This window comes from Gossypium raimondii, chromosome 2 (assembly GCF_025698545.1).
Source record: "Gossypium raimondii isolate GPD5lz chromosome 2, ASM2569854v1, whole genome shotgun sequence".
NCBI lineage: Eukaryota > Viridiplantae > Streptophyta > Magnoliopsida > Malvales > Malvaceae > Gossypium > Gossypium raimondii.
The window spans coordinates 2,770,947-2,797,574 of record NC_068566.1 but is presented as its reverse complement, the minus strand read 5'-3'; the positions used below and the strand labels follow the sequence as shown (position 1 = coordinate 2,797,574).

Below are 26,628 nucleotides of genomic sequence, written 5' to 3'. Positions count from 1 at the left end.
AAATTAAAACTTCTTTCCCTTCTTCTGCACGTTTTTTTCCTCTTCTTTCTTTTTCTTTTTCTTTTTCTTCTTTTCTTTGTTACTTCATATCAGTCTTCTCTATCCTTTAATTTTTGTAATCACTCCGTTAAATCTTGTTGTTGTTTTGTCAGGAAGTTGCACTATTTGTTGTTCTTTAACTGAAAGAGTAATTGCATAAGTTGTAGCTGAATTTTTGTTAACATTCACTATCGTTCGTTCTCTTGGTAAAATTGGCTCTGCTTATCTCTACTCGAATTCTCTGCTTAATCGTTCGATTGGTTTTTTTAGGCGAAGATCGTGAGGATAACAATCCTTCAATGCTTTAGGTCTGCGAATTTGCTATATCGTGTGAAAGTAAATGTGATTTTTGAATTTGGGGTTTTTGCATAGAATTTTTTCTGTGTAACTCAGTTTTGTGCGCTAAATCAAGCATATCGTTTGGGGAAATCATTATTTAATTGGACAATTGGTTGTCATTTTTAGGTTTCGTGTTGCTTCTACGTCAAACTCGTACCAAGTGTGTAATGAAAACCCAAAATCTTGCGAACAACAGAGGTCGGAAAACATGGTTGTCGACATCATAAGGTTGTGTGAGCCACACGGTCATGTGTCAGGCTGTATAGTAGGTTGTGTAACTCACTGTTTTAGAATTAGAGGCACACAAGCTAGAGACACATGTGTGTGTCCAGATCGTATAACTCGCTGTTTTAGAATTAGAGGCATACGGGCTAGGGACACTAGCATGTGTCCAGATCGTGTAACTCACTATTTTGGAATTAGAGACATATGAGCTAGAGACACGGACGTGTGTCCAAGCCGTGTGAGATATATTTTGGGTCTTGAGTCACACGGGCGTGCACTAAACCATGTAATTCATTGTTTGAGCTACATGACCGTGTGCTAGGCTGTATGGGACACTAAGGTAGGCCACACAGGCGTGTGCTAGACCGAGTGGACCATACGAGTCAGCCACCCAGGCTGTGTGAATCCACACGAGTGTGTGAACCAAAAATTGAGATTTTTCCTTATGGTTGTAATCATCGTTCGAATTAAATGTAAACATACCGTAGGGTCCGTATAATCTGAATTACACAATTGAACCATTATATGATGATCTATTACTAAATGATCTATTATTTTCATATAATTTTTTATATGAAATCTGATAAGTATGTGTGATGGCATTACATAAACGTGATCTAAATTTTTATTATTGTATACGCATATCTACTCTCTGTTAAATATACATCTACTTTGGGTTGGGAATTGTGAAAAGGAGGAAGTGTGAACAGTTTAATAATTTGCTGAATTTGGTGGCTAAGCCACAAACATATATCTAACTCTGATGATTTATCGCTTTCTGATCCGACAGTTAGATTGCAATTATTTTGAAATGTGACACACAGTCGCTATGCGATGTGTAGGGATGGATGGGTACTTGATACCTTATATGGTGTGTATGGATGGACGAAAATGGTGTGTAGCTATTGGAGGTAGAAATTAGGAATTGTATCTGAAATGTTCTGCAATTGTATCTAATATCTTCTGTTTTTGTATTTGCATTCGTTTCTAGGAATTTACTGATTTATGGAAAATCGAAATCATATTTGTTAAGTTACTGATTAATTGATAATCTAAGTTCACACTGAGTTGTAAACTCATTTAGTCTGTTTGTTTGGATTATAGGTAAATCAGACTTAAGCGAGTCGGCGGGTTTAGGGTTTAGGGTTTAGGGTTTAGGGTTTTAGGGTGGCAAGAGCTCGGTCATCTCTCTTCTAGTTATTTTACAGTTTTATATATACTTATATTGTTGTGTGTTTCATTTTAAATTACAGTTTATAAGTTTGAATTTCCACATTTGGTTAAATTTTAAATCGTTAAAGGTTGGACTTTTCTGAAACGATTTGATGTAGCTCTCCAAACTTGGTCTTAACGTCTAGGCCGGGTAGAGGGTGTTTCATTTCCTTCATCTTCTTCCCTTATTCACATTACTGGTCAACAATTTGTGTGGTGAGCATAGATGGACATGGCATACCCAGGTATCAATGATCCTCATACTACAAAGTTTGATCCTGCCAATGATCAACTTATAGACCCCGTTGGTCATAACACTAGAGCAAACATGGAGCAGACTAGAAAATTGAACTAGGATCTATTACATGCTGGTCAACAATATCCCCCACAAAATCAAAATCGATAGAACCCTCACAAAAAAAATCCAAACCACCAGTTTTAACAATATCCCCTATGATATTATAACCCCCAAAACCAGCACCATAGCATCATCGGCGGATCAAGGGACCTTGGCCAACAGAAGAAAGAGAATGTGAATCTCTTTTTCTTTGTGTGCGAACCTTCAAATTAGGTCTTTCACTTTCTTTAGAAGGTTCTTGAGTAACATCAATAATTTTGACTCTTTCAATGTTTTCAAGCACCTTTGCAAATTTGAACTCTTTTTTAACTTTTGGAGCCTTGAAAACCTTCGTAGTAACACCACAGCTTTTTCCTTTCTTGCTTCTATAATCTCATTTTTGCTCTAGACAAAGAGCATAAAAAGACAAAAACAATCTTTGGGTTCTTCACACAACCCTAAAAGGATCTCCACTGTGACACAATGATCTCCATTAGCCAAGTTTCAGTACATAGCTTCACTTCAGCAAGTTAATTTTCATTGATAATATTGAAGTCCGCATCATCAAAGCTATTGGGGCTCTTTCCCATTTGACAAAAGCGCCATACATTCCTCAAGTTGTAAACTTGCTCGTATCTTATTGGCAGACTTATGTGCAACATTTTTAACTAGACTTCCTCTGCTTTGCTTAATGAACGGGGATCCCAAGTACATATTTCAGTGGAGGGTTTCACTCAGGCTAAAGGGAAAGACAAATCCCCACCACAGGTTTGTTCAATCTTGATATATTTGTCCCTCATCAAATGCAAATTGTTGGTGGTAATATCAACGATGACTTTCTTTCCCTTCCAAGTAGTAAACATTTTGAATCCTTTCTGATTTGTTTCACTAGAAGGAGTTACTACCTATGTCCTTCTAAATACGTTTCCAGAGGTAGCTTATACATGTAACTGCCAATCTAACAAAATATACCATCAAGGTCCACCAAGAAGAACCTATCAATTGCCCAGAAGCAACTCCATAAGAACTCAACATTTCGACAAAAAAATGGTGTAGAGGTAAATAAAAACTTGCTTCAAATATGTATAGAGAAAGCAAAAATCGACTGTTCTTCCCTTTACGATTTTGCATCTCACTCAATTGATGTTTCCTCATCAAAATCTCAAATTTGTATTTAAAATTATCAAAGCAAGTAATTCCTCTACATGCTAATAGTTTCCATATTTTCTTCAATGATGTAGAACACACAAACTCTTCACTCTTGGTTGGAAGACTAGTCAATCTCGAAGCCATATTTCAATAAAAGTAAAAATAAAAATACTATAAAGAAGAGAAATGTAATGGAAACAGTGCCACTAGGGAAAGAGGCTAGAAAATAGAAAACGTAAATTGCATAAATTTGTAAAAAATGAAAGGGATGATGATAAAATTCTACACTCTTATCCTTATTATAAGTAAAAATGAAACATTTAACTGCTTCAAAACTAAGTAAATCATCACACGCCCACGTGCGCACGATTAACTATACGTAGAAAGCTGCTCCAATTGAAACATGACACATGTATCCAAATATTAAAATAATGATGGTTTCATGGGGAACCCAATAAACATGTCGTAAAAATATACACATTCTGCAAATTTTTATCATTAAATATATATGAGCATGCATATAACAATCATTTACCCTACCATAAATTTAATGAACTTAATCATTTCACTTATTCAAAATTTAAAATTTGAAATTAAGTTACTCCTATACAACAAAAAGACACTTATACAATATATGACACCTCAACATAAACTTCCTAATAGGCTCGCGAAGATCATTTTATAACTTTCACTCACCTAGGGGGCAATTGTTATACCTTATGTAATGGACTTTGCAGACCTGATAGCATACCTCGCGAACTTGACCATGTATCCATAGAGAGCTGAACACATATGAACCTAGACTAGTTCGTGAACCTCAACTCGACAAAACTTGGAAAGGGATAACCCCACTAAAACTATGTGAAGGTCACATGGAGACCTAAAGTAATTGATTTCTTGTCACCTTAACATGTCACATCTTAGGATGTCACATCATCGTCACTGCCAAGAGTATCAAATCAGACTTCCACAGTAACAATCTTAGGACACAAGGCTAAGTTTGTCCCCCACTATAAAAAGGTCATACAAACAATTCAGATAGAACTTCTTTTTTCTAATTCTCCCTCTTTTGAATCTATTGGCTCTCTCTAGAAAAACAGAAACCTCTTCCCTACTTTCATCCTTCTTTCCCTTATCTTTTCTTCATATGTTTCCCTTGTTCACCTCATTTGTTAATACTTATTAAATCTTCAACTCATTTCCAAAGAAAAGAATTACAAAGCTGAATAACTATCTTTACCTTTTTGTTTTAAGTATCAATACTCTACTTCAAATTTTTTTAATACTAAAGACAACTTTGGGGACTGAACCAAGGACTGAAGCTTGCTTGGAACAAAGGTGTTAGACAGGAGCTAATCGAAAAGGAAAATATTATGGTGGTTCAGATCCTGACAGAGGACCTTCCAAATAGAAAGGAACTCAACATTGCTAGCAACATTAAAGATCTTTTGGCTAGGCAATGCGAATTGGGAAGCCCGAATCGTGAAGCCAACAAGATTGTCGATCTTCGATGAACTCTGCATTATATACTTTTGGCAACCCCTTGAAGAAAATTTTTGCACTAATGCAACTGAAATGACTTTCAATAGGGCATGTTTATACACTAATTAGTCTTTAGAACCTAGGTTCTCTTTATTGTAGCAATTAGAGCCAATAAATAAAAAATTCTAAAAATGACTATTAATATCTCCCTTTTTCTTAAAAAAAAAAGAAAAAGAAAAGATAAAGGTCTTAAAATTAAACTTAATTACGATGAATATCGTATATAGTTGAACCAATAAATAAATAAAATTCTCAAAAGTTGAATTCCAATGAGATGGAAATATGTGGCAATCCATCAAAGTTATCCATAAGAAAGTCAAAATTTTCTCCAAATGCAAGTGATTCACTTCCAACTCTATATCTCGACCAATTGTAGCAAAAAATTGTGAAGAATTGTCTTAACTAAAGCCAGCAAATAACTTGAAAACAGCTCAATCTCACAAACACAATGTCTTATCATTTGCTTACTCATCAATCAACCTAAAATAGAAAAAAGAATTAAACATAAAAAAATAAAAAATAAAAACGAAACGTTTAGATGTATCAAAAAATAAATACAAGAATTTTGGTCTAATTATGCCTCTACTTCATGTACTCTTTAAAAATTTTGTAATTTAGTTACCCGGCTTTTAATTTAAAATTAAAATATAATTAATAGCACTATTAATTTACTTCAGTTAAATTTGAATATGTGTTATCAATTAAACTTTCTTGTATCATACCTTTGAATATTGAAATGCAACATATTTAAATTTAACGAAAATACATTAACAATATTATCAATTGGACTTTAATTTTAAATTAAATCAACAGAGATTCTAATTTCCAATATTGTAAAAATCAAATCGTTGATTAAACTTGTCGACTACCTGTTCCTAATTCAGCAATAACTAAAATTAAAATTAAAATTCCATAAAAATTAAAAATTCATAATAGATTAAACCATCCGTTTTTTTATTTCGGTTTCAATTCTTTAATAGTTTGTAATAATTTTATCTCAATGGTCGAACAATTTAATCACTAATTCTTGATTCAATTAGTTCAATCAATCAGTCTAATCTCAATTTTAACAAGAATGCTAAATTCCTTAAAATAAAAGTTGATGGACTAAATTTCAAAAATCCGAATAAGTGCAAACACCGAGTGCAGGATTAAACCCACGAATTTTTTTACAACAAAACAGCACCCAAACTTAGTTGACTGGGTAAATACTTTCCTGCATTTTTGGCAGTTCAAAGCTTGTTTTATTCATGTTGTATTTTTTTTTCTTTTAAAGGCTAAAACCTAAATCACCTTCTAACTCCCACCCAACGAATTCTTGTATTTATTTCTTAAGTAAAACGTGGTGAATGAACGGTGGAGATGAAGAACGCCGCATTGCTGTAGTGACACGTGTATTACAACCTCGTACGTGTCTAATCATTATCGAGAGCCCTAGTCTTACGTAAACCAGTAACACAATATATATATATATATGAATGGAAGCAACAATTTTATATATAAATTGATTTCACACAGTTTCAACAACAGAAAAGAAAAAAGTGAAAAGAAATTCACTGTTTTCAAAGTTCAGACAAGGTTTTCTTCTTATGTTTTTGGTATTGACTTTCCATTTTAAGTAAGTTTCTGCATGGAAAATATTATTTATTATTATTATTATTATTATTATTATTATGAACCAATCTTCTCTTCTTCTTTATTTGGGTTAAAACCTGTTGTATATATACATAGTAAAAATCAGAGGGGGACATATGTTTTGTTTGAGAAGATTTTGGGATATTATTGTATTTCTGCAGTTCAAACTTGAGAACCCAGTTTTGTCTTCTGTTTTTCTTTTAAATTACTCTTTCCCACTTGTAGAAAATTTCCTTTCCTTGTTTTCCTGCATTTATTCATGTATATGAACACCATGAACCATTTATTGTTTCCTTTTCAACGAAGAAACATGATAAAAATTGCAGATATTTCCCCATTTAATCTTTAAAACCAAGCTAACACACATACACACACAACACCTTGCTTATGAATTCTTCAGCCGCCGCTTTCGTATTTTCATGATTTAAAGATTCTATAAACAGCTCCAACTATATATATAGTGAATTTCATAAGTTTGATGTTTAGCAGCAAAAATTGCAGAAAAGCTTGGAAAGGCGTGTTCCATAGAGAAGGAAGATGGAGAATGTTTACCAACCTTATATTGACCCTGAAGTTCAATCCCTTCTTGATAGAATCCATCCTCCCAGGTATTTATTTTACTTCCATTTCTTTCATAATTGAGATGAAATTATGGGAAAGAGAAATTGTTAGTTTGGGTTTGGTGGAAATGAAATTTTGAATAAATCCTTACATTTTTCTAAATTCTAAATCAAGTCCTTGCACTTCGTATTTCTAGCGGATTTAGTCGTTTTATTGTAATTTTATATTTTCTTTTTCCAAATATGAATTTTCATTTCTAATGTCAACTTTTTTTACATTAATTTCATCTTTTCTAAAAAGGTGTAATCTATACAAATTGGCATTTTTTTCATTTGTATAAAAGTTATACATTCTTAAATGTGTATAAATTTGTCTAATTGTAAAAAAGTCTACACGTAGAAAAATTTATAAAATAAAATCCTACAAATGAATAAAGTAGAAAAAAAAACCCACGTAGTACAGGTTACTCTAATTTTTAAAATAAATTTAATTTAATCTCTTAAAATTATAAAAATATATACTATAAAAATAAAAAATTACATTTTGCTCCTCCGAAACATTAAAACAATTTTATTGTTGGCCCCTGGGATTGATCAATAAATGAAACCAATGGATTATAAATCGGTGGTTTAATGTTTGTCAGGGTTTGCATCGACAACGACGCCTTCCATGACTGCACGCTTGTAAAGGTAAGGCTAAAAAGTGTTTAAATTCAACTTCAAATTAATGTTTTATAGAAAAACTAATTAATTTTAATGCACATTAAATGTTAAATTATGGTTTCGGCCTTTATATTATTCTTCATTTTGAGATTTAGTGACATAATTTAGTCATTACTTACTCCTTCTATAATTTAAAACGTTGACTTTATATTTTACCCATTTTAATAAAAATATTTTAGTATTTTAATTAAAATATTTAAAACCATGATTTAACCTAATATGTATACATGTTATAATATTGTTGAAGTCTTGATGATAAGTCTTTAATGGTTAAAATTAATTAATTAACTCGACACATTTATATAAATTAATATTCAATTTTTCTTTTGTGAAAAGATAAAATTACGAAACAAATAAACTAGGCCCTCAGTTTTCTAGTATGAACTGACTTGGTAAGATTATCTGCGATTGAGTTCTCTTTTTGAAGTAGACGTTGAATCTTCCATTGCTTTATCATTTCTAGAATTTAAAGTATTTTTTTAATTAGTGTAGAATTGAAATTTCCTGAAGATCCATCTTGAATAACATTGACAACCCCAAACCGTCAGTTTGGATTGAGACTCTTTCAAATCAAAGTTTAAATCATTCAAAATTCTAAAGTTTTTGATGAATTTAATTAATGTTAGTAAGTAGTTAGGCACTAAATCATTAATAGAGTTGTTTATATGGAAATTAATAAAATATTACTAGTTGGAACCATCCCCTACAAATAAAGTCAGCATTATTAATTATTCAAATTTAAAATATGATTATATAATTATTTTTAAATTTTCTTTTATATATTTAAAACAATATTTTTGTTGAAATAGGTGGATAGTGCAAACAGGCACGGGATTCTGCTAGAGATGGTCCAGGTTTTGACTGATCTTGACCTCGTTATCTCCAAATCATACGTTTCATCAGACGGTGGATGGCTCATGGATGGTCAGTCCATACATCAACCATAGAATATGATTTTCATTTTACCCTAATTCGTATGTTACATATTAACCAAAACAAAATTCCTATGTTACATGGCTTGCAGTGTTCCATGTGACAGACCACCTAGGGAGCAAAGTTACTGATGAGACCCTAATTCTTTACATTCAACAGGTATTTCATATTTTTTAGGCTTAATGTTTATATATCTATTAATTTAATTTTTACTTTTTTTTAAATAAAATTGACTTTTAATATTTTAAAATCCCATCATTAACTTAAAAATACAAAATAATTTTTTAATTAAAATATTTATTAAAAGATTAAATTTTTAAACGTAATAAATTGTCTAATAAGCCACATGTACTTTATGTTTTCTTTTTACTTTCTATATATTTTTGAATTCCAATTTATTTTAACTTTATTTTTATAAGTTTTGAATTATTTATTAATGTGACATATAAAATAAATAATGTCATGTCAAGATAAAATGCATGTGAGTCGCTATGTGGGCAACCTAACAAAATTAAAAATTTTAATGTTTTACTCGGCCTTTCCGTTAACAAAAAGTGATTTGATTTTTTTAAGTTAATAGTTAAATTTAACTCAAAAAGAAATAAAGGTCAAATTGATAAAAAAATGTAAATATTGAGAGTTAAATTTACTAATGTCTATTATTTATTTTACTGTAGAACGAAAAATTAGTTTTTAAATTGGTTTCTAATATGAGAACGATAATTGATAGGCACTTACTGATCCTAGGAGGAGAGGAGAGATTCCAAAGGAATTACAAACATGTCTGACAAGAGATGTGAAGCCTTGCCATGTCTCGACGGAACATACGGCGTTGGAAACGACCGGCAGGGATCGACCTGGTCTCATGTCGGAGATATCAGCGGCATTATATGAATTGAGATGTCATGTTACTGCAGCCGTTGCATGGACACATAATGCTCGAGTGGCATGCATAATCCATATCGAAGATGGTCTAATGCGGGGACCAATAATGGCATCGAAAAAGCTGGCACAAGCACATGAGAAGCTAAAGAGTGTAGTTGAGGCTCATCATGAGAGTGGTGAGCGTTGGAGCGTAAGGTTAACGGCCCCTGCGGTTGGTAGGACACATACAGAACGACGGCTCCACCAACTGATGTATGCCGATAGAGACTACAAGCAATGTCAGGGCAGCGATGGAAGTTGCAGACAGTGGAATGGGTGTACGAATACGCATGTGACTATAGAAGCTTGTAGAGAAAAAGGGTACCTGGTGGTCAACATAAGATGTAGAGACAGAACCAAGCTCTTGTTCGACACGGTTTGTGCCTTAACCGACATGCAATACGTAGTGTTCCATGCTGCCATTAGCTCAAAGGGTACCATGGCAGACCAGGTACATATGCTCTTACAAAAGAACTAAAAAGATGTTTCCATTGTTTTGATTATTAACTATATGCATTCAGGAATATTTCATAAGGAGACAAGATGGATTCAGTTCGAATACACAAAGTGAAAGAGAAAAACTTGCACAATGTTTGATTGCAGCAATAGAAAGAAGAGAATCCCATGTTAGTGTTTTGAAACAAAACAAAAAGACTTGTCTGGTTTTGGTAGTTGAAATTGTATGTTTTAGTGATCTTTTTCATTTGATGCAGGGGTTGAGGCTTGATATATGCACACAAAACAAGATGGGATTGCTTTCAGACGTGACGAGGGTGTTTCGTGAAAATGGGTTATCAATAACCCGAGTTGAAATCGGGACACAAGGGGAGAGAGCGACCGGAACTTTCCACGTTACGGATGCTTCGGGGCATGAAGCAGATCTAAGAACAGTGGAATTGGTGAGACAAGAGATTGGGGGGTCTGTTTTGAGGGTATATAGATCACCTAATGGGACCTCTAGAGCATCTTCATCAAGTATTAGTAGAAACAGTAGTGGTGAAGTGGAAGAAAGGGCTAAGTTTTCATTGGGGAATTTGTTATGGTCTCAGCTTGAGCGATTTCGGAGAATTTTGGGTTCATTAAATCATAAACAGTTCCTAATCATGTACATAATTCATTATTTATGAAATATTAGGGTTTCTTTTCCCAGTCATAAACTATTCTATCATTATATATAAAAAAATATCAACAAAAATCCACAAACCGAACTTGTTTAATCCAAACTCGAGCTGACTCATCTGAAACTGATCTCAACTAGAAACAATTTGAACTGGAACTCGAAATGAACAAAACCCAAAGTGACGGGAACCTAAATAATGGAAACCTATAATGACCCAGATCCAAAAACCCAAGCTTCAAGCCAAAAAAAACTCTAAACACAAAACAACCTGAACTCGAAATGACTCAGACCCGATACTAAATTGAACAAATATGACTAAAGAATTCACACCAACTTAAATCCCTTTCCTGATCAAACATTAATGATATCTATACTTTTTATATGATAGATTCTGAATTTACTGGACATAAATTACATGAATATTATTGCAGCAGCGCGTAATTATCCAATTCCAACAGTGCTTTATGTACAGAATATAGTTTCCAGAGCATTAGCTCAAACTGAAGAAATCATACACAAAATATTAACAAGATTATAGAGAAGACGAATCTAGAATACAGATATAGCAAAGGTTATTCGTTCACATGATTTCTTCGATATCAAGCCAATCATTTGATTCCTTGGTTTCAGGGTTACGAGTACTTACCTGCTCAGACGCAGAATGTTCATTGCCAACACAGTTAACGTCTTTTACTGAGTCCATAGAGCTCCTGCTGAGTTGAACCCACTCTCTCGAGTCTTTTGCTGAAGAATCAGAACCAGATGTGACTTTCTTGTAGTTTATTGGCATGTCGTCGTCGTCATCCTCAAGATCACTGAATGAAACATCCTCATCATTTCCAAGAGGGATGGTGGTAGCACTTGTGCCAACTGCCTCCGAAGTTTCCTCTTTTAACCAGTCATCAGCATCATCTTCAAATTTCTCGATAGAAACTCCAGAGGAAGCAGATGTTGAATGTTGATGTTTGACTTCTTTCTTTGGCTCTTCCTCAATGACAGACTTGTCAACAACCTGCATCTCAGTCGTCTGAACTGGGTGCTTTTCTGTTGCAACTTCAACAGCTACAGCAGTATCGGCTGCTTCATTTCCAGATTCATTAAATGGTGTTGGCTTAGATTGAGCGGGAGAAGGCACAGAAAGAAACTCTTCATGTGGTAAATCAGCCTTTATATTTGAAGTGCCACTTTCAGAATGTTCTTCCATCTTAGCCTTAGATCGGTTCTGTATCCCTTGCATTAACATTGCTCTTGCTTCAACTATCTGCATGCATGAAAATCAACAGTTAGAAATCCAGAAAGGGAAAGTGGAACAGAGGGGCGAAGGAAGGTGAATCACAAAGAAAAGCACAAGCAATCATTCCCTTCATTCCATATTAAAATTTTCACTGCAAAAGTTAGAAACTTTTGGGTTATATTTCAAGGAAATGACATGAGTAAGAAATGAGAATGTTGGTAGAAGGTCAAACAAGAGATCTGAAAAGAAACCATGATTAGGCTTTGTTTACCATTGAGGTCGAAAAGCACTTTTCAACCCGAACCTTGATTTTAAACGAAAAAAGTTAATAAACAAGCAGCTTACAAACCTTTATTTTAAATTCGGATTTTAGCCCAAGCCAAAAAGCCAAAATTTTTACCCTTCTTGCTTTTAGAAAAGTGTTTTTCAATGAAATTACCTTTTTATCTTTAATATTCACAACATCATGTCTAAAATTGATATTTTATCTTCTCAACAACACTTTTTGACAGCAATGGTAAACACTATCAAACTTTTCAAAAACACTTTGTAAAAACACTTTGTAAAAGCACTTTTTCACAACACATTTCAATCTCAATGGTAAACTAGCTCCTAGACAAAGATAGCCACTGCAAGGAAATGCGCACCTAATAGAATGATAAGACCAACTTATACACTAGCACTCCTTTTTCAAAAGAGAGAATTGATGAAAATGGCACTCAAGGATGAAAATGAAATTCATAAAACTTGATGAGCTTCTATTACCAAGTGCATTTAAGAATTTTCAGTATTTAATTAATTTGTTAATATTAGTTTTATTCTCATTTCATATCTGCTGTAGATGAAATTCCTTAAGTGAATCCTCAAGAACATAATACACAACACCTTGGACCACAAAAATGTGGGACAAATCAATGAAGAAAAAGGACCCACGAACTTACTTGGGAAGTAGACAGAAGTTCTGCATCTTGTTTATTTAGTCGAGGAAGAAGAAGTACAAAATAGATCTTCCAAAAGCAACCCTCACTCATATATCCTGGGCAAAGTTCAATCCTAAGAGCAGCCAATCTTGGTGCAAGACGTTCAACAGCTAAAGCATGTTCTTGTTGCTCATCAGACATGTCAAAATCTGAAATTTCAAAACAATATAAGGATGAGAGAAATTAGCCAGATTCATACCACATCTCTGAACTAAGGGTACAGCAGCCCTTACGGAAAACCAATCTAACATATGCACAAAGTAGTGGTACTGAAATATCCCCTTAAACGTGCTTCAAAGTTCAAACAATACACCGAAATATATGACAAAAAACTCATGAGCATCACCAAGCAGCAGAGCAAATTATTATCAAAATATAACAGAAACAAGTACCAGCTCATGCTCCTAAGATTTCACTCACCTATAAATTTATTGCATTGAATGACAAAGCAATTCTCATCATCATAATTATATATAACCTATAAATACACAATTATACACATAAAGGCATAAAATAAGACACGTGGGCAGTTTTGATAGTACAGGGTTTGTTAGTGAAATCTCATAGAGATATCAAACATCGGCCGATCGAGAAACCACAATGCAAAAGGCAATTGAAAGATCCGTCGTAGCAACCATAAAGTATCAAAACGTAGTTTGATTCTATTATCCAGTCCACTGATTTCAAAAGATATATAGCATTCGATAATCAATTATCAACTATGCATTACTAAATAAAGGAATCAGAGATTTGCAAAAAGGAATTGCACATTAAAAAGAAAAACAGTCGAAGGTACCAATGAATGAACAAGAAGTGAGCTAATTTAATTTAAGCACATTATTTAATTTGATTTAATTTAAGCACATTAGTGTACAAAATAAGAAATCAAGTAAATTACCATCAAAACCATCATCATCGGGCACCGGAAAATCAAGCCAAGTCTCTGGATGCATCGCGAGATCCCTAGCGAACGCGACCACTTCTTCGGTCACACCGACAGCGATTCCACTCTCGTATGTTTCAACACCCTCACCTTCGGATCCAAACTGAAGGAAATTCGAAGCGATCTTAGAGAACTCCGAGACATTAATATTATTAGACAGCTTCGAGATTCCAGTCTTGAATCTCCCACCGATCTCAGATAAATCGCTACGGATTCCCGCTATCAATGCCTCATCCGACAACTCATCCGTATCATCAGAAGACGGCGGCGGCCGGAGAGAGTTTTCCTCCTTCTCAGCCGCGTGATCGGGCTGTTGCTCCGATGATTCCGGAGGAGGCGGAGCGAGGAAGGAAGCAACACCCCAGAATTGACGAGATAGGGTTTTGGTAAGCTCGGATAGGTCTTCTTTGACGCCACGTGGAGTGTTTGGATCCGATGATGAATGGGAATGAGGAGAGGCTTGGTTAGGATTCGGATCGGATTCGGGTTTCGGATCCACCGCCGCATTGGTCCGATCGTCATCGTCGTCGTCGTCAAGCTTGAGCGAGTTAGCAATCGATCTAGCTAACCACGACATTCTTTTTCCCTTTCCTTTTTTTCTTTTTTTTTTTTTTTCCTGTTCTTAAGTTTATAATAATTATACTTTGTATTGTATATTTGAAAATGTTTGTTTAAAAAGACTATAATAGACGGAGGTGACAATATGAGCCATAAACGACAGCGTATTAGGTCCTTTACGGGACCTAAACGGCAGCGTTTGGGTACGCTTACGGGTACTGGCGGTGTATCCCTGTACCATATTTCTAGAACTATATAATCTAATTTGGTCGATTCTTCCTTATAGAAAATTTTGGGGATTATAGTTTTTTTTCTCCTTAGTGTTTTATTTTTGGTATTAAAAAGGATTAATATTATTAAAATATTTTTAAATCATAATTTAAATTTTATTTTGATAATTTACGTTTACATCATGGATAAATACCTTACACACGAAATAAACAAGAGGCAATCCCTTATCAAATACAATGAAGGATTAACACACCATTAAATTAAGGTCTAATTATAAGATTATAATGGTTAATTCTTATGAAGACAATACATCTTTCAATCACATTCAAAAGTATATCTTCTAAAATTTTCGTGACTCAACTAATGCTCTGAAGGCTTATCACATAAGACATCTGAAGACAATACATCTTTCAATCACATTCAATAGAATAATACGAATGATTAAACTTTATGAAAGTTTTTCATGCTTTAATTTGATAAATTGTATATGTATTTTTCGAATTGGTTAATTTTAGTCTTTATATTTTTAAAATTTTTAAATTTTAGTTTTAACCCAAATAATACTAGTTCAATTTGTTCGGTTAAATTTTATTACTGGTCTTGTACAATGCTTACAGTTGTAAATTTTGTTCATACATTCCAATTGGAACATTGTAAGTCCTTATAATTTTCGAATTTTGAAATTTCTTTCTTAACACAAATGACCGTCGTTAATCCATTAACTGTATTTTTAGTGAGGGATATGTGGAAATAACAAGCTGATATGATATTACACATGTGATAATATGTTTGTCACATTAAATTTTCGAAATAGCAAAACTTAGGCTACATTTGTTTTGCTGAAAACAGCTTTCGGAAATTGATTTTTGAAAAATGATTTGATTTTCTAGAAAAGTTGATGTTTTCTAGTATTTGAATGATTTTACGTAAAATATTTTTCAATGTTTTGAAATTTTCCTGAAACCATTTTTTAAAAATCGTTCTTAGTGAAACAAATACAACATAAATATGTTTCGTACAAAATATTATACTAGCATTTCCTTTTAAAAATCAAAATTTATTTTATATTAGGAAAATATTTTATAATAATAAACATCTTATATAAACTTAATAAAAATATCTAATTTGATAATATTTTATAATAATATCATATAAAAATTTAAAATAAATAACGCCTAATAAAAGTTTTATTTAAATTACATATACGAGAATGAATAGTGATACATTATAATTGAAAGTGAAGCTAAGCATGAATTAAACAAAGACTCGTATTTATATAATTAAAATATTCATATTCTATAAAACATTTATTATTAATAGTTTTAATAATATATTAAGAATATTATTTAAATTTTAAAACTATTAATGCTAAAATTTATTTTATTAAAATAAAATTGTAATATTAAATATTTATTAAAATAATATATGTTATTAATTTTATTAATAATTTATTATATTATTAAATATAAATAATTAAATACGTATGTTTAATAATATTGAATATTATAATATTTTATATTAATATTTACATATTTAAAAATTAAAATAATATATTAATAATATAATTAAATTTGATATTTAATTTTTCGACATTTTTTGTGGTTACATATAATTTGAAAGCAGATTTTTAAATTTAAAAAGTAGATGAGCTAAATTCTTGAAAGTAAAAGTAGAGAGCAAATTCCAAATATACGAAGTGTATAGGAATTTAGAGTATAGTTTAAATTTTTAATGTTTAAAATTTTATTTTATAATTTGACATAAATAAATAATCAACCCAACACGAACTGTAACACCCTTTACCCGTATTCGACGCCGAAATAGGGGATGAGGCATTACTAGAACACATACACTTGTAAACGTATTTAACCGAGTTATAAAATTTCATTTAAATTAAAACTTTCAATTTTTTTTTAACATGCTTTTATAATTCTTCACAATATATCCTTAAAATATTATATTCATAATAAATAGGGCCTACGAGACCCTATACGTACCCATGCAATTCAATGCTTCATTTCCATTTCATTCAGTTCACAATTTCTCATGCTCACAATTCAAATCATATCACTAGCAATTTACATTTAATTACCATGTATTTCAATTAAAACACAATAATTAATAATAATTAGATTTGAATTACAGTAATACAAACTTACTAGGCTAAATTGTAGAAATACCATGATACAGGGGCATTTTGGAAATTTTCCATTTCCCTCGACTTTCCACGCGATCTTGATCTAAATTAATAATTTCATTCAATTTATTAATTTAGACAATAAAACTATTCAATTCTTGAAATTTCGTCATTTTTTCCATTTTTACGAAATTACCCTAAAAATTTTACTTTTATCCAATTTAGTCCTTGAACCTAAAACATGTAAATTAGCTATTTTTAAAATAAACTCATATTATCAGAATATTCACATATATTTTCCCTCCTTCTCCACTCCATTCCACATCCTTAATGTACTTAATACTCTTAGAAATAACATTTTCTAAAGTTTCATTATTCACCCTTAAGTATATTTCAAGCTGTCTATCCGAGTCAGTATCACTAAATTATTTTTATCTGGAGCTACAGAACTCCAAATTATGCACCATTAATTTTTCCTGAAACTAGACTCATATATATTTTTACCATAAAATTTTAATAATTTTTAGTTTAGCCAATTGGTACATTTTATTCTTTAAAGATTCCCCTGTTTCAGTGCCTGCAGTTTTTTTACCTCTTTTCACTAAAAATCAAATATCTCTTAGTACAAAATTCTGATGGTAGTTTAGTTTGTTTCTCTTGAAACTAGACTCATCAAGTAATTTAATCATATAAATTAAAAATCACAATTATTTCTTTACAATTTATAATGATTTATCAAATTTAGAACAGGGGATTTCAAAATCAATCTGACCCTGCCTTACTAAAATTCAAATATCTCAAAATATACAACTCTTTTACTTTCTCTGTTTCTTTTATGTAAAAATAGACTCATTAAAATTTCATTTCATATCATATTCACTCTCTAATTCAATTTCCACAATTTATGGTGATTTTTAAAAGTTAACCTACTGCAGCTGTCCAAAACTGTTTTAGTGCAAGATGTTGATAATCAAATTTATAACACCCTCCTTTCCTTTCTCTACAATATTTTCTATCAATTCCTCTTGTTTCCCTTCACTAACATATCAAGAACATAGAACCTTATATAATAAATCCCTACATTAACATCAATTCCCTACTTTTTCAATAATATCAAACTTAAAAATATATTGAAATCTTAATGTTCTCACCTTGCTCTATTGATTTCAATCTTTAACTTGATTTTCTCTCTCCTCCAGCCTTTATTTCTTGAATCTAACTTGATATTCTAGCTCCCAATAGTCTCCTTATCAATTTTCTCTCTTGGTGGCTATGGAAATTCTTTTGATTTCTAGATGAAAATGGTGAATTTTTGGTGGAAGGACCAAATTGTAAAGAAAGTAAAACTTTCTTTCTCTCTCTTTTTCTCACGTTGGTGCATGGAAAAATGGTGGGTTGCATGCTTCTTCATCTTCCTTTTCTTATATATATACTAAATAAAATAATAATAAAATATCATTTAAAAATCAAATTAAAATACTAATAAACTAATATTTATTTATTTAATATAAAATATCTCCAACATCATCATTATCTTCTAGATTTCTCTCTCTTCTAATTGACTATTTTGCCCTTTATGATCTTTTAAAATTTGATCCTTGAGTCATCACTTAATTTGGTAAAATTGCGATTTAGTCTCTCAAAATTCTTCACCTTTTTCAATTTGGTCCTAATCCATCTATTTTCCTTAGTTTCTAGATCATTCCGCCCTTAAAATATTTACACCATTGGTCCTTCAACTTTTTCATATTTACACTTTAACCCCTCAATTTTTTAGTATTTACTCTTGGGCAACAAAACTTTTCTCACTTTTGCGATTTAATCCTTTCTTGAACTAATATGTCATAATATACTTCCCAATGTTGACATACTCCAAAATTTCCCCTTTTTGTCGCTTTATTTCCTTATTTTATTATATCAAAGATTATATTTTCTTGTAAAATTTTTTGGGTATTACACTAACCGTGAATGGAGCATTTGTTGAATTTCATATTTCATTCATGTAGATCATATATGTCAAGTTTGAAGTAAGAATATTTTTTCAATTATTTATTTTATTTAAAAAATTTCAATCGTTGAATATATATATGAGTTAAATCTCAAAATTATATTCAGTCTAATTTATAATTGTATACATGAACTTCGATTTGTTGTACTTGTGTGCATAAAAAATTGATTAATCTAGTTCTCACAAATTATTAACACAATGACTGATATAATATCATTTTATGTTTATACATTTCATACACATATAACTATATTTATTAAATATAAAACTAAATTGATGTATTTATTTCTTTAAATGTGTATTGTTAGCAAAAAAGGCATTACTAAAAAAAGAAGCTGCATAATCGAATTGATGCCTGAGATGATGGGCACTTCTTCAAGCACCAAACGATAAATAGTAAATAAACATAACATAAGAAGTTTGTTTAAGCAAATTGGTTTCCCTACATTTGCGGAGCCTAACTAAGTGAGAAATATCCACTTTCTTCAACAATTACACAAAGTGAACCTACTTAATAACACCCTGTGATAATTTCCCTCACTCTTATACTTTGAAGACTCAATACTATCACCACTAAATTCTCCCTTGTGAATTCAGTAAGTAAAACCACAACACAAAGGTTTTACTATCAATATGCACTCATAAAATAAGGCTCCTCACTTAGAAACAGATTAAGTGCTCAATTCTCTCCATACATAAACTTATATAAGTCTCTTCATTCTATAAATTAGTTTATCAAAACTTGCTTACATAAGAAAATCTATCACAATCCCTATAAAGCAACCATATTATAAGTTGAATACAATACAATAATAATGAATAAGATAAACAAGGATTCTTAGCTGCTAAGTTTTCAAAGATTCAATCCATTCAATAATGGGCTAGATATGGTCCATATACTTAGCATAGCCTAAATAATCAATTTAATTAATTGCCAACACTTTTTTTTTGATAAAAAACTGTGATATCCATTAAAACAAAACAAAACCCAATCAAAACAGTTTAAGAAACCATAAACATCTGAAAAAACAACAAAAGAAAAAAGGAAAAAGAAAAATAAAATGGAAACCTGGTAGAAAAAAAAAGCTCCAGACCACCATGGAAATCCTCTAGTGACTAAAGCATGGCCATCAATGAATTCATCAGCCCAGTCCAAACACCCTTGAACAAAACCTTCAGTCGTTTACAAAAATATTACTCGTCTCCTCAGCGACCACCAACTCTTTCGCCACCGCCGGAATGTCTTCCATCCAAAAGGTATTTTCTGTTCTACTGTAACCCTCTCTAGCAATGAAATGTGCCACTCGATTAGCCTCCCTTCTAACATGTTTAAAGCTAATCTAATGAAAAAACCTTTCAAATGCTTTGATATCTGCTATAACCGAATCCGGATCTGCTCTACCATTTTCTTCCTGATTGATTTTCTCAATTATTACCTGCGTATCCCCTTCAACCTCTACTTTTACGAAACCCGTTTCTTTGGCAAAGAGGAGACCTTGATAACAAGTTGTAACTTCAGCCAAACCCACATCCAAGATGTTGGAATGAAGGGTAATTCCACTGCCCATTACTTCTCCTTTCTCATTTCTAATGATAAACCCCGAACATGACTTATTTGATTTAGCTTTGTAGGCCGCATCAAAGTTTAATTTTACCCACGAAGCTTGTGGGGGTTTCCATCGGTCTATATCCACCTCTCTAACAGAAGGTAATTTCTCTTTCAACACTTCGATCTCAGCATGCATACTTATAATTTTTGCTGTTGTCTCATGTCTGGTTACTACTTTGCCTTCCATAATTTGTCTATTACGAGCCCACTAGATTGCCCAAACCGCAATAACGACCTTTTCCCAGACCCTCTCCTCTCTGTCCTATACCAGGTAATAAAACAAGTCCCAAAAAGTCACCAAACTCAAATTATTAGGCCAGGTAATACCTATTGTTTCCGAGATGCTTTTGACTTGATTACTGTAACACCCCTTACCCGTGTTCCTTACCGAAACAGAGTATGAGGTATTACTAGAACTCAAATACTTATAGTTTTTTTTTTAAAATTTCGGCAGCATTTCTGCTTATTTTTACATAAAACCCCCTGCAAATTTCCAAAGACAATTTCAAACAACTTCAATATTTCCAACCAATTACAGTTATATGTTCAGACATAATTTATCCATTAATAAACACCAACATATTAAACCGAACAATACTATATATATACATATTTATACCACATTACATAAAGTCATCTATACATACCATGTTTCAAAACTGTTGATTGCCAAAATACCCAAAAGTTGATGATAGTGTGGGTGATGTTCTGACTTCGTCCAATTTCTGCGCTGATCGATGTCACTATAATGAAGGGAAAATAAAGAAGAGCAAACATATAGCTTAGTAAGTAAACACATGACAAATAAATAAATTTCTCACACGATTACAAAGTAACATAATTTTAACCACACAAAAATTTCATTATTTGCTCAACTTCCAGCAAGCTATTTTTCTGCGTCATAGTCACCAATTTATTTTTATCTGGAGCTACAGGGCTTCAAATTAAGTTCTGTAAATTTTCTCCAAAACTAGACTCATATAACTTTCTACAATAAAATTTTCAAAATTTTTAGCTTAGCCAATTAGTACATTTTATTCTCTAAATATTCCCCTATTTCACTGCCCGGCAGTTCTGACATCTTCTTAATAAAATTTACTTATCTCCCTGTAAAAAATTCAAATAATGTTCTCATTTATTTATATTAAAAATAGACTCATTAATTAATTCAAGCATGTAAATTTAAAGCCATAATTATTTTTGTACAATTTTTGGTGATTTTCCAAAGTTGGAATAGGGGATTTCGAAATCAATCCAACCCTGTCTTAATAAAATTTAAATGTCCCCAAATATACAACTCCTTTGCTTGCCTTGTTCCTTTTATATGAAAATAGACTCATTCAGATTCAATTTCATATATTATTTAGCCTCTAATTCATTTTTCACCATTTATGGTGATTTTTCAAAGTTGCCCAACTGTTGTTAGACAAAACAGTTTTATATTTAAATTTGCTCTTTTGAAGTTTTGGTATTTCCTTTCACCTTACACATGGGTTGATTAAGTATCAAACCCGATATTCCTCACATAACCTTGTCCACCATATATAAATATTCACCTTTCCAATTTTCCCTTTGAACACTCGGAATGTTATCCGTTATCGGTGGATTCAGCACTTAGCAACCACCAATGATTCAGGGAATCAGCATTTAGCAACCTCTTTTCACATTCAAAAATACGGTGGAATCAGCATTTAGCAACTGCCAATGAATCGGGGAATTAGCACTTAGCAACCCCTTTCACATTTAAGATACGGTGGGATCAGCACTTAGCAACCACCAATGATTCGGGGAATCAACACTTAGCAACCCCTTGGGGGAATTAGCACTTAGCAACCCCCTTCACATTTAAAATACGGTGGAATCAACACTTAGCAACCGCCAATGAATCGAGGAATCAACACTTAGCAACCCCTTGGGGGAATCAGCACTTAGCAACCCCCTTTATATTCAATGTACTCCGGCCTATTCCTAGTGTTCAACTGAAAACCGTGTTTTTCAACACTTTACCACCTTTCCCAACTTAACCACATTTTTAGGATCTTCGTCAATTAATTATTTTATGTTCAATTAAATCTCAAAAAATATTAAATAATATCAAAACAATGCATTAATTCACATGTTTACTTACCTCGGTGCAAAATATCGTAATTTTGCAATTTACTCTACTATCTTCTCTTTTCCCCGTTTGAGGTAGTCTTCTCGTCTTTCTTGATCTATAATAGAAAATTTAACTCATTTAATGTTCACATTTATTAAAATAGTCCTCCACCCAAATATTTGAAAAATTACAATTTCGCCCCAAACTTTTGCATATTTATACTTTTGTCCCTAGACTCGGAAATTAAACTTCATCTCTTATTCTTATGTTTTATGACATACTAAACATTTTTCCCTTCTATGGCAACATCAAATTCTCACTCTAACACACACTTTTGAACATTAATTATTTTTACCGATTATGTCAATTTACCCGTTTTCGTTTAAAATCGCTTAGCAAAAGTTGTTTAACATAATTTCTAACTTCATATTCTACCATAAAACAGCAAAATAAACATATTTCACCTATGGGTATTTTTCCAAATATGAACCCTAACATGAATTATTGATAAAATAAGCTGAACCAAGCTACGAGGATTTCAAAAATGCGAAAAACATTAAAAACGGAGCTAGGATGCACTTACTATGAGCTTGAGAAAGTGAAGAAACTCTAGTTATGGAGCCCTTCTAAATTTGGCAGCAAGCTATGGAGAAGATGATGATTTTTGTCATCTTTTTCCCTTTTTATTCTTTTTATTTCCAAATGACTAAAATGCCCCCATTTAAAAAAAATCTATTTCACCCATTTCTTAAGTCTATTTTTGTCAATCAATAACTAATGGTCTAATTACCATATAAGGACCCCCAATTTATAATTTCATAACAATTAGACACTTCTAACATGTAGAACTCAACTTTTTCACTTTTTACAATTTAGTCCTTTTGACTAAATTAAGTGCCCAAACGTCGAAATTTTCGAACGAAATTTTCACGAAATTCTTTCGTGAAATCGTTGACCATAAAAATATAATGACAATCATATTTTCCCTCGTCGGATTTGTGGTCCCGAAACCACTGTTCCGACTAGGCTCAGAATCAGGCTATTACAATTACAATTTGCTACCATATGTAGGAACGTTTCTGAATCAGCATTACACCATGAACAGATTGCATTATGTTGGATCCTCCTATTATAAAGTGTCTGGCCTGTTGGGAGGAAACCTCATAGCGCTCTCCACACCGTTATCTTAATGTTTGAAGGTATAAACAGAGACCACAATCTTTTGTAAATCGATTGTATATTATGTGAAATTTCTGAGTATTCATTTCGAGACATGAGCTCTTTATATCTACTACGGACAAAATATTGACCTATTTTTCCTTGCGCCACACCAGGCAGTCTTCACGTACAGCTTTGGATAAAGGGACACATTTGATTGCCTCCGCATCTTCAACTGAAAAAATACTGGTAATCATCTCTTCTTTCCAAACCCATCTTTCCTCGTCAATTAACTGATCCACTGTTTGGACCAACTCGTTAATAGGACAAGTATTAACCTTGTTACCAAACTTTTACGGCAGCCAACAATCATTCCAAATGGATATCCTTTCTCTTGTACCTACTCTCCAACCTATCCATTGCTCCAACAAACCCTGAGCCGCATATATACTTTGCCAAGTATACGAAGGGTAAGTTCCAAGACTAGCTTCCCAAAAACTTGAATGTGGATAGTATCTCGCTTTAAAAAATCTAGCTAACAACAAATCTGGCTTAGTGATTAACGGCCATCCTTGTTTAGCTAATAAAGCGATGTTAAATTTCCTTATATCGCGAAAGTTTAGACCTCCATTCTCTTTAGCCTGACATAAATCAGTCCAGCAGGACCAGTGCAAGCCATGCCTATTACCTCCCTTACCCTACCAAAACCGATTCATAATCTTTTCCATTTCAGCACACAATGACTTTGGAAAAAAAAACAAGACATTGAAAAAATCAGTATGGCCTATAACACAGCTTTGATGAAAACTTCTTTGCCCCCTTGAGACAACATGCGACTCCCCCACCCATTAACTCTTGTTCTCAGACTATCACAAAGTCTTTGGAAAGCCTCCTTCTTCTTTCTCCCCACTATTGTAGGCAGACTCAAATACTTTTCCATACTCGTGACAGCCCTAACACCCAAATAATTTGTCAAAAGATCTCTAATTTATTCAAAACAATTAGAACTAAAGAAAATTTGAGATTTGTCCAAATTAATCTTCTGACCTGACGCTTTCTCATAGTCATCAAGAAATCTTTTCATTATCCTGCAGCCATCCTCATTTACTTCTCCAAAGATAATGCTATCATTCCCAAAAAACAAATGAGTTACCTTCGGGCCTCCTCGACAAACACACGCTCTCTGAATAAGTCCATCCCTCTTGGCTAGTTTAAGTAATGTTGAAAAACCCTCGGAACAAATAAGAAACAAATAGGGACTCAACGGATCCTATTGTCTGAGACCCTGTTTCGGTTGAAAAAGCTCATTCAACCTTCCATTGATCGTAACAACATAAGAGACCGAGGAGATACAGTGATTTATTAACTCCACCCATTTTTCATCAAACCCCATACTCCTCATCACACCTGTAACAAACCCCCACTCGACTCTGTCGTATGCTTTACTCATGTCAAGCTTTAAAGTAAAAAAACCCTTCTTCCCTTTCCTTCTATTCTTGAAAGTGAGTAGAATTTCATAAGCCGCAAGGACATTATCTGTAATAAGCCGACCAGGGACAAACGCTCCTTGAGCTTCATCAATACAAACATCCAACACCCTATTAAATCTATTAGCAATAACTTTCGCTATAATCTTATATAGCAAGCTTATGGGCCGAAAGTCTGTCATACAATCTGGTGTTGGGACTTTGGGGATTAAAACAATCGTTGTCAAATTAACCTCGTTCAGCTGTAGCTCTCTATTAAGCACTTTAAGACAGAAATTTGTAACATCCTTGCCTACAATCGCCCAGAATCTTTGAAAGAACGCCGCATGGAAGCCATCGAAACCCGAAGCTTTATTTCCCCCATCTCTTTAATCACCATCCTAACTTCATCATCTTGGAAAGTGCCCAGTAACATCCTATTCATCTCATTTGTTATCGTTTTTTGGACCCCTTCAAAAAAATTTTGAGCTCCTTTACTTCCCTCACTAGCAAACAATCCTTTAAAATAATTGGTAGCAATACGCATAAGATCTTCGTCCGTATCCTTAATGGACCCATTTTCATCCTTCAGCCCAGTAATCTTGTTTTTACGATGTCTGCTCGAAGCAAATTTGTGGAAAAAATTAGTGTTTCGATCCCCATACCTTAACCAATTCGATCTAGCCCTTTGCTCCTAATAGAGCTCTTCCTTATCGATCTCGAGATTCAGCTCTAATTTAGTCTTAATCATAGCCTCAATAATATCATCTGAAGGATCTTCCTCAGACAATTTATTTAAATGGTCTGATAGCTTTTTCATAGTCGCACCCTTCTCCTTCTTTAAATGGCTAGCCCATCTTCGTAACCCCTCACCCACTAGTGTTAATCTTTCAGGCATTGACGCATTTTTGTTGGAATCCCATAAAAATTTAACCTGCTCATGACAAGAATCTACTAACAGCCAAGCAGCTTCAAAACGAAATAAGCACCCTGAATTTGAAGAAATACCATGGCTTGTCGAGAATTCCGTATCTAACAACAAAGGGAAATGATCAGAAATTGAATTGTCAATGTGAAGGAGCCTGTAAAATGGAAACATCTCAGTCCAGGCCAAATTAGCCACTCCCCTATCAAGCCGCTCTCTTATATTATTTGCCTCAAAATTCCCCCTTTCTCACGTGTACCATCGACCACTATACCCTATATCCACCAACTCGCAATCTTCTAAAGCTAACCGAAAAGCCTTCATCTGCCTTGCTTGCCTCAATCGACCTCCTTGTTTTTCAAAACTGAATAAAATCTCATTAAAGTTCCTTATAACAACCCAAGCCAATCCATTGTTCGTACTCAGCCGCTTTAGCAGGTCCCAAGAAACATCCCTCCACCGATAATTCGGTATACCGTAAAACCCCGTTAGTCTCCATTTTATGGTCCCATCACTATTAACAAGAACTGCATCAATGTGATT

The 26,628-nt window shown here is 32.9% G+C and overlaps 3 protein-coding genes across 3 annotated transcripts; 1 reads left to right on the top strand and 2 right to left on the bottom strand.

The window, feature by feature from the left end:
* The first annotated feature begins 6,573 nt into the window (after positions 1-6,573).
* Positions 6,574-10,775, top strand: LOC105787694 (ACT domain-containing protein ACR1-like). The gene is given in 8 exon segments (XM_052624814.1): positions 6,574-7,086; positions 7,683-7,728; positions 8,571-8,685; positions 8,786-8,853; positions 9,425-10,069; positions 10,140-10,244; positions 10,332-10,674; positions 10,677-10,775. Coding segments are annotated over 8 exon segments (1,425 nt in total). The 5' UTR covers positions 6,574-7,015; the 3' UTR covers positions 10,709-10,775.
* Positions 10,776-11,134: 359 nt separating this feature from the next.
* LOC105787693 (uncharacterized) lies at positions 11,135-14,539 on the bottom strand. The gene is made up of 3 exons (XM_012614211.1): positions 13,851-14,539; positions 12,914-13,101; positions 11,135-11,999 (listed from the first exon to the last, which is right to left on the bottom strand). The coding sequence occupies exons 1-3, from the start codon at positions 14,470-14,472 to the stop codon at positions 11,319-11,321; spliced, it is 1,491 nt and encodes a 496-aa protein (XP_012469665.1). The 5' UTR covers positions 14,473-14,539; the 3' UTR covers positions 11,135-11,318.
* Positions 14,540-24,964: 10,425 nt separating this feature from the next.
* Positions 24,965-25,605, bottom strand: LOC105789456 (uncharacterized). Its single transcript, XM_012616832.1, has 2 exons — positions 25,478-25,605; positions 24,965-25,301 (listed from the first exon to the last, which is right to left on the bottom strand). The coding sequence occupies exons 1-2, from the start codon at positions 25,603-25,605 to the stop codon at positions 24,965-24,967; spliced, it is 465 nt and encodes a 154-aa protein (XP_012472286.1).
* Positions 25,606-26,628: the final 1,023 nt, after the last annotated feature.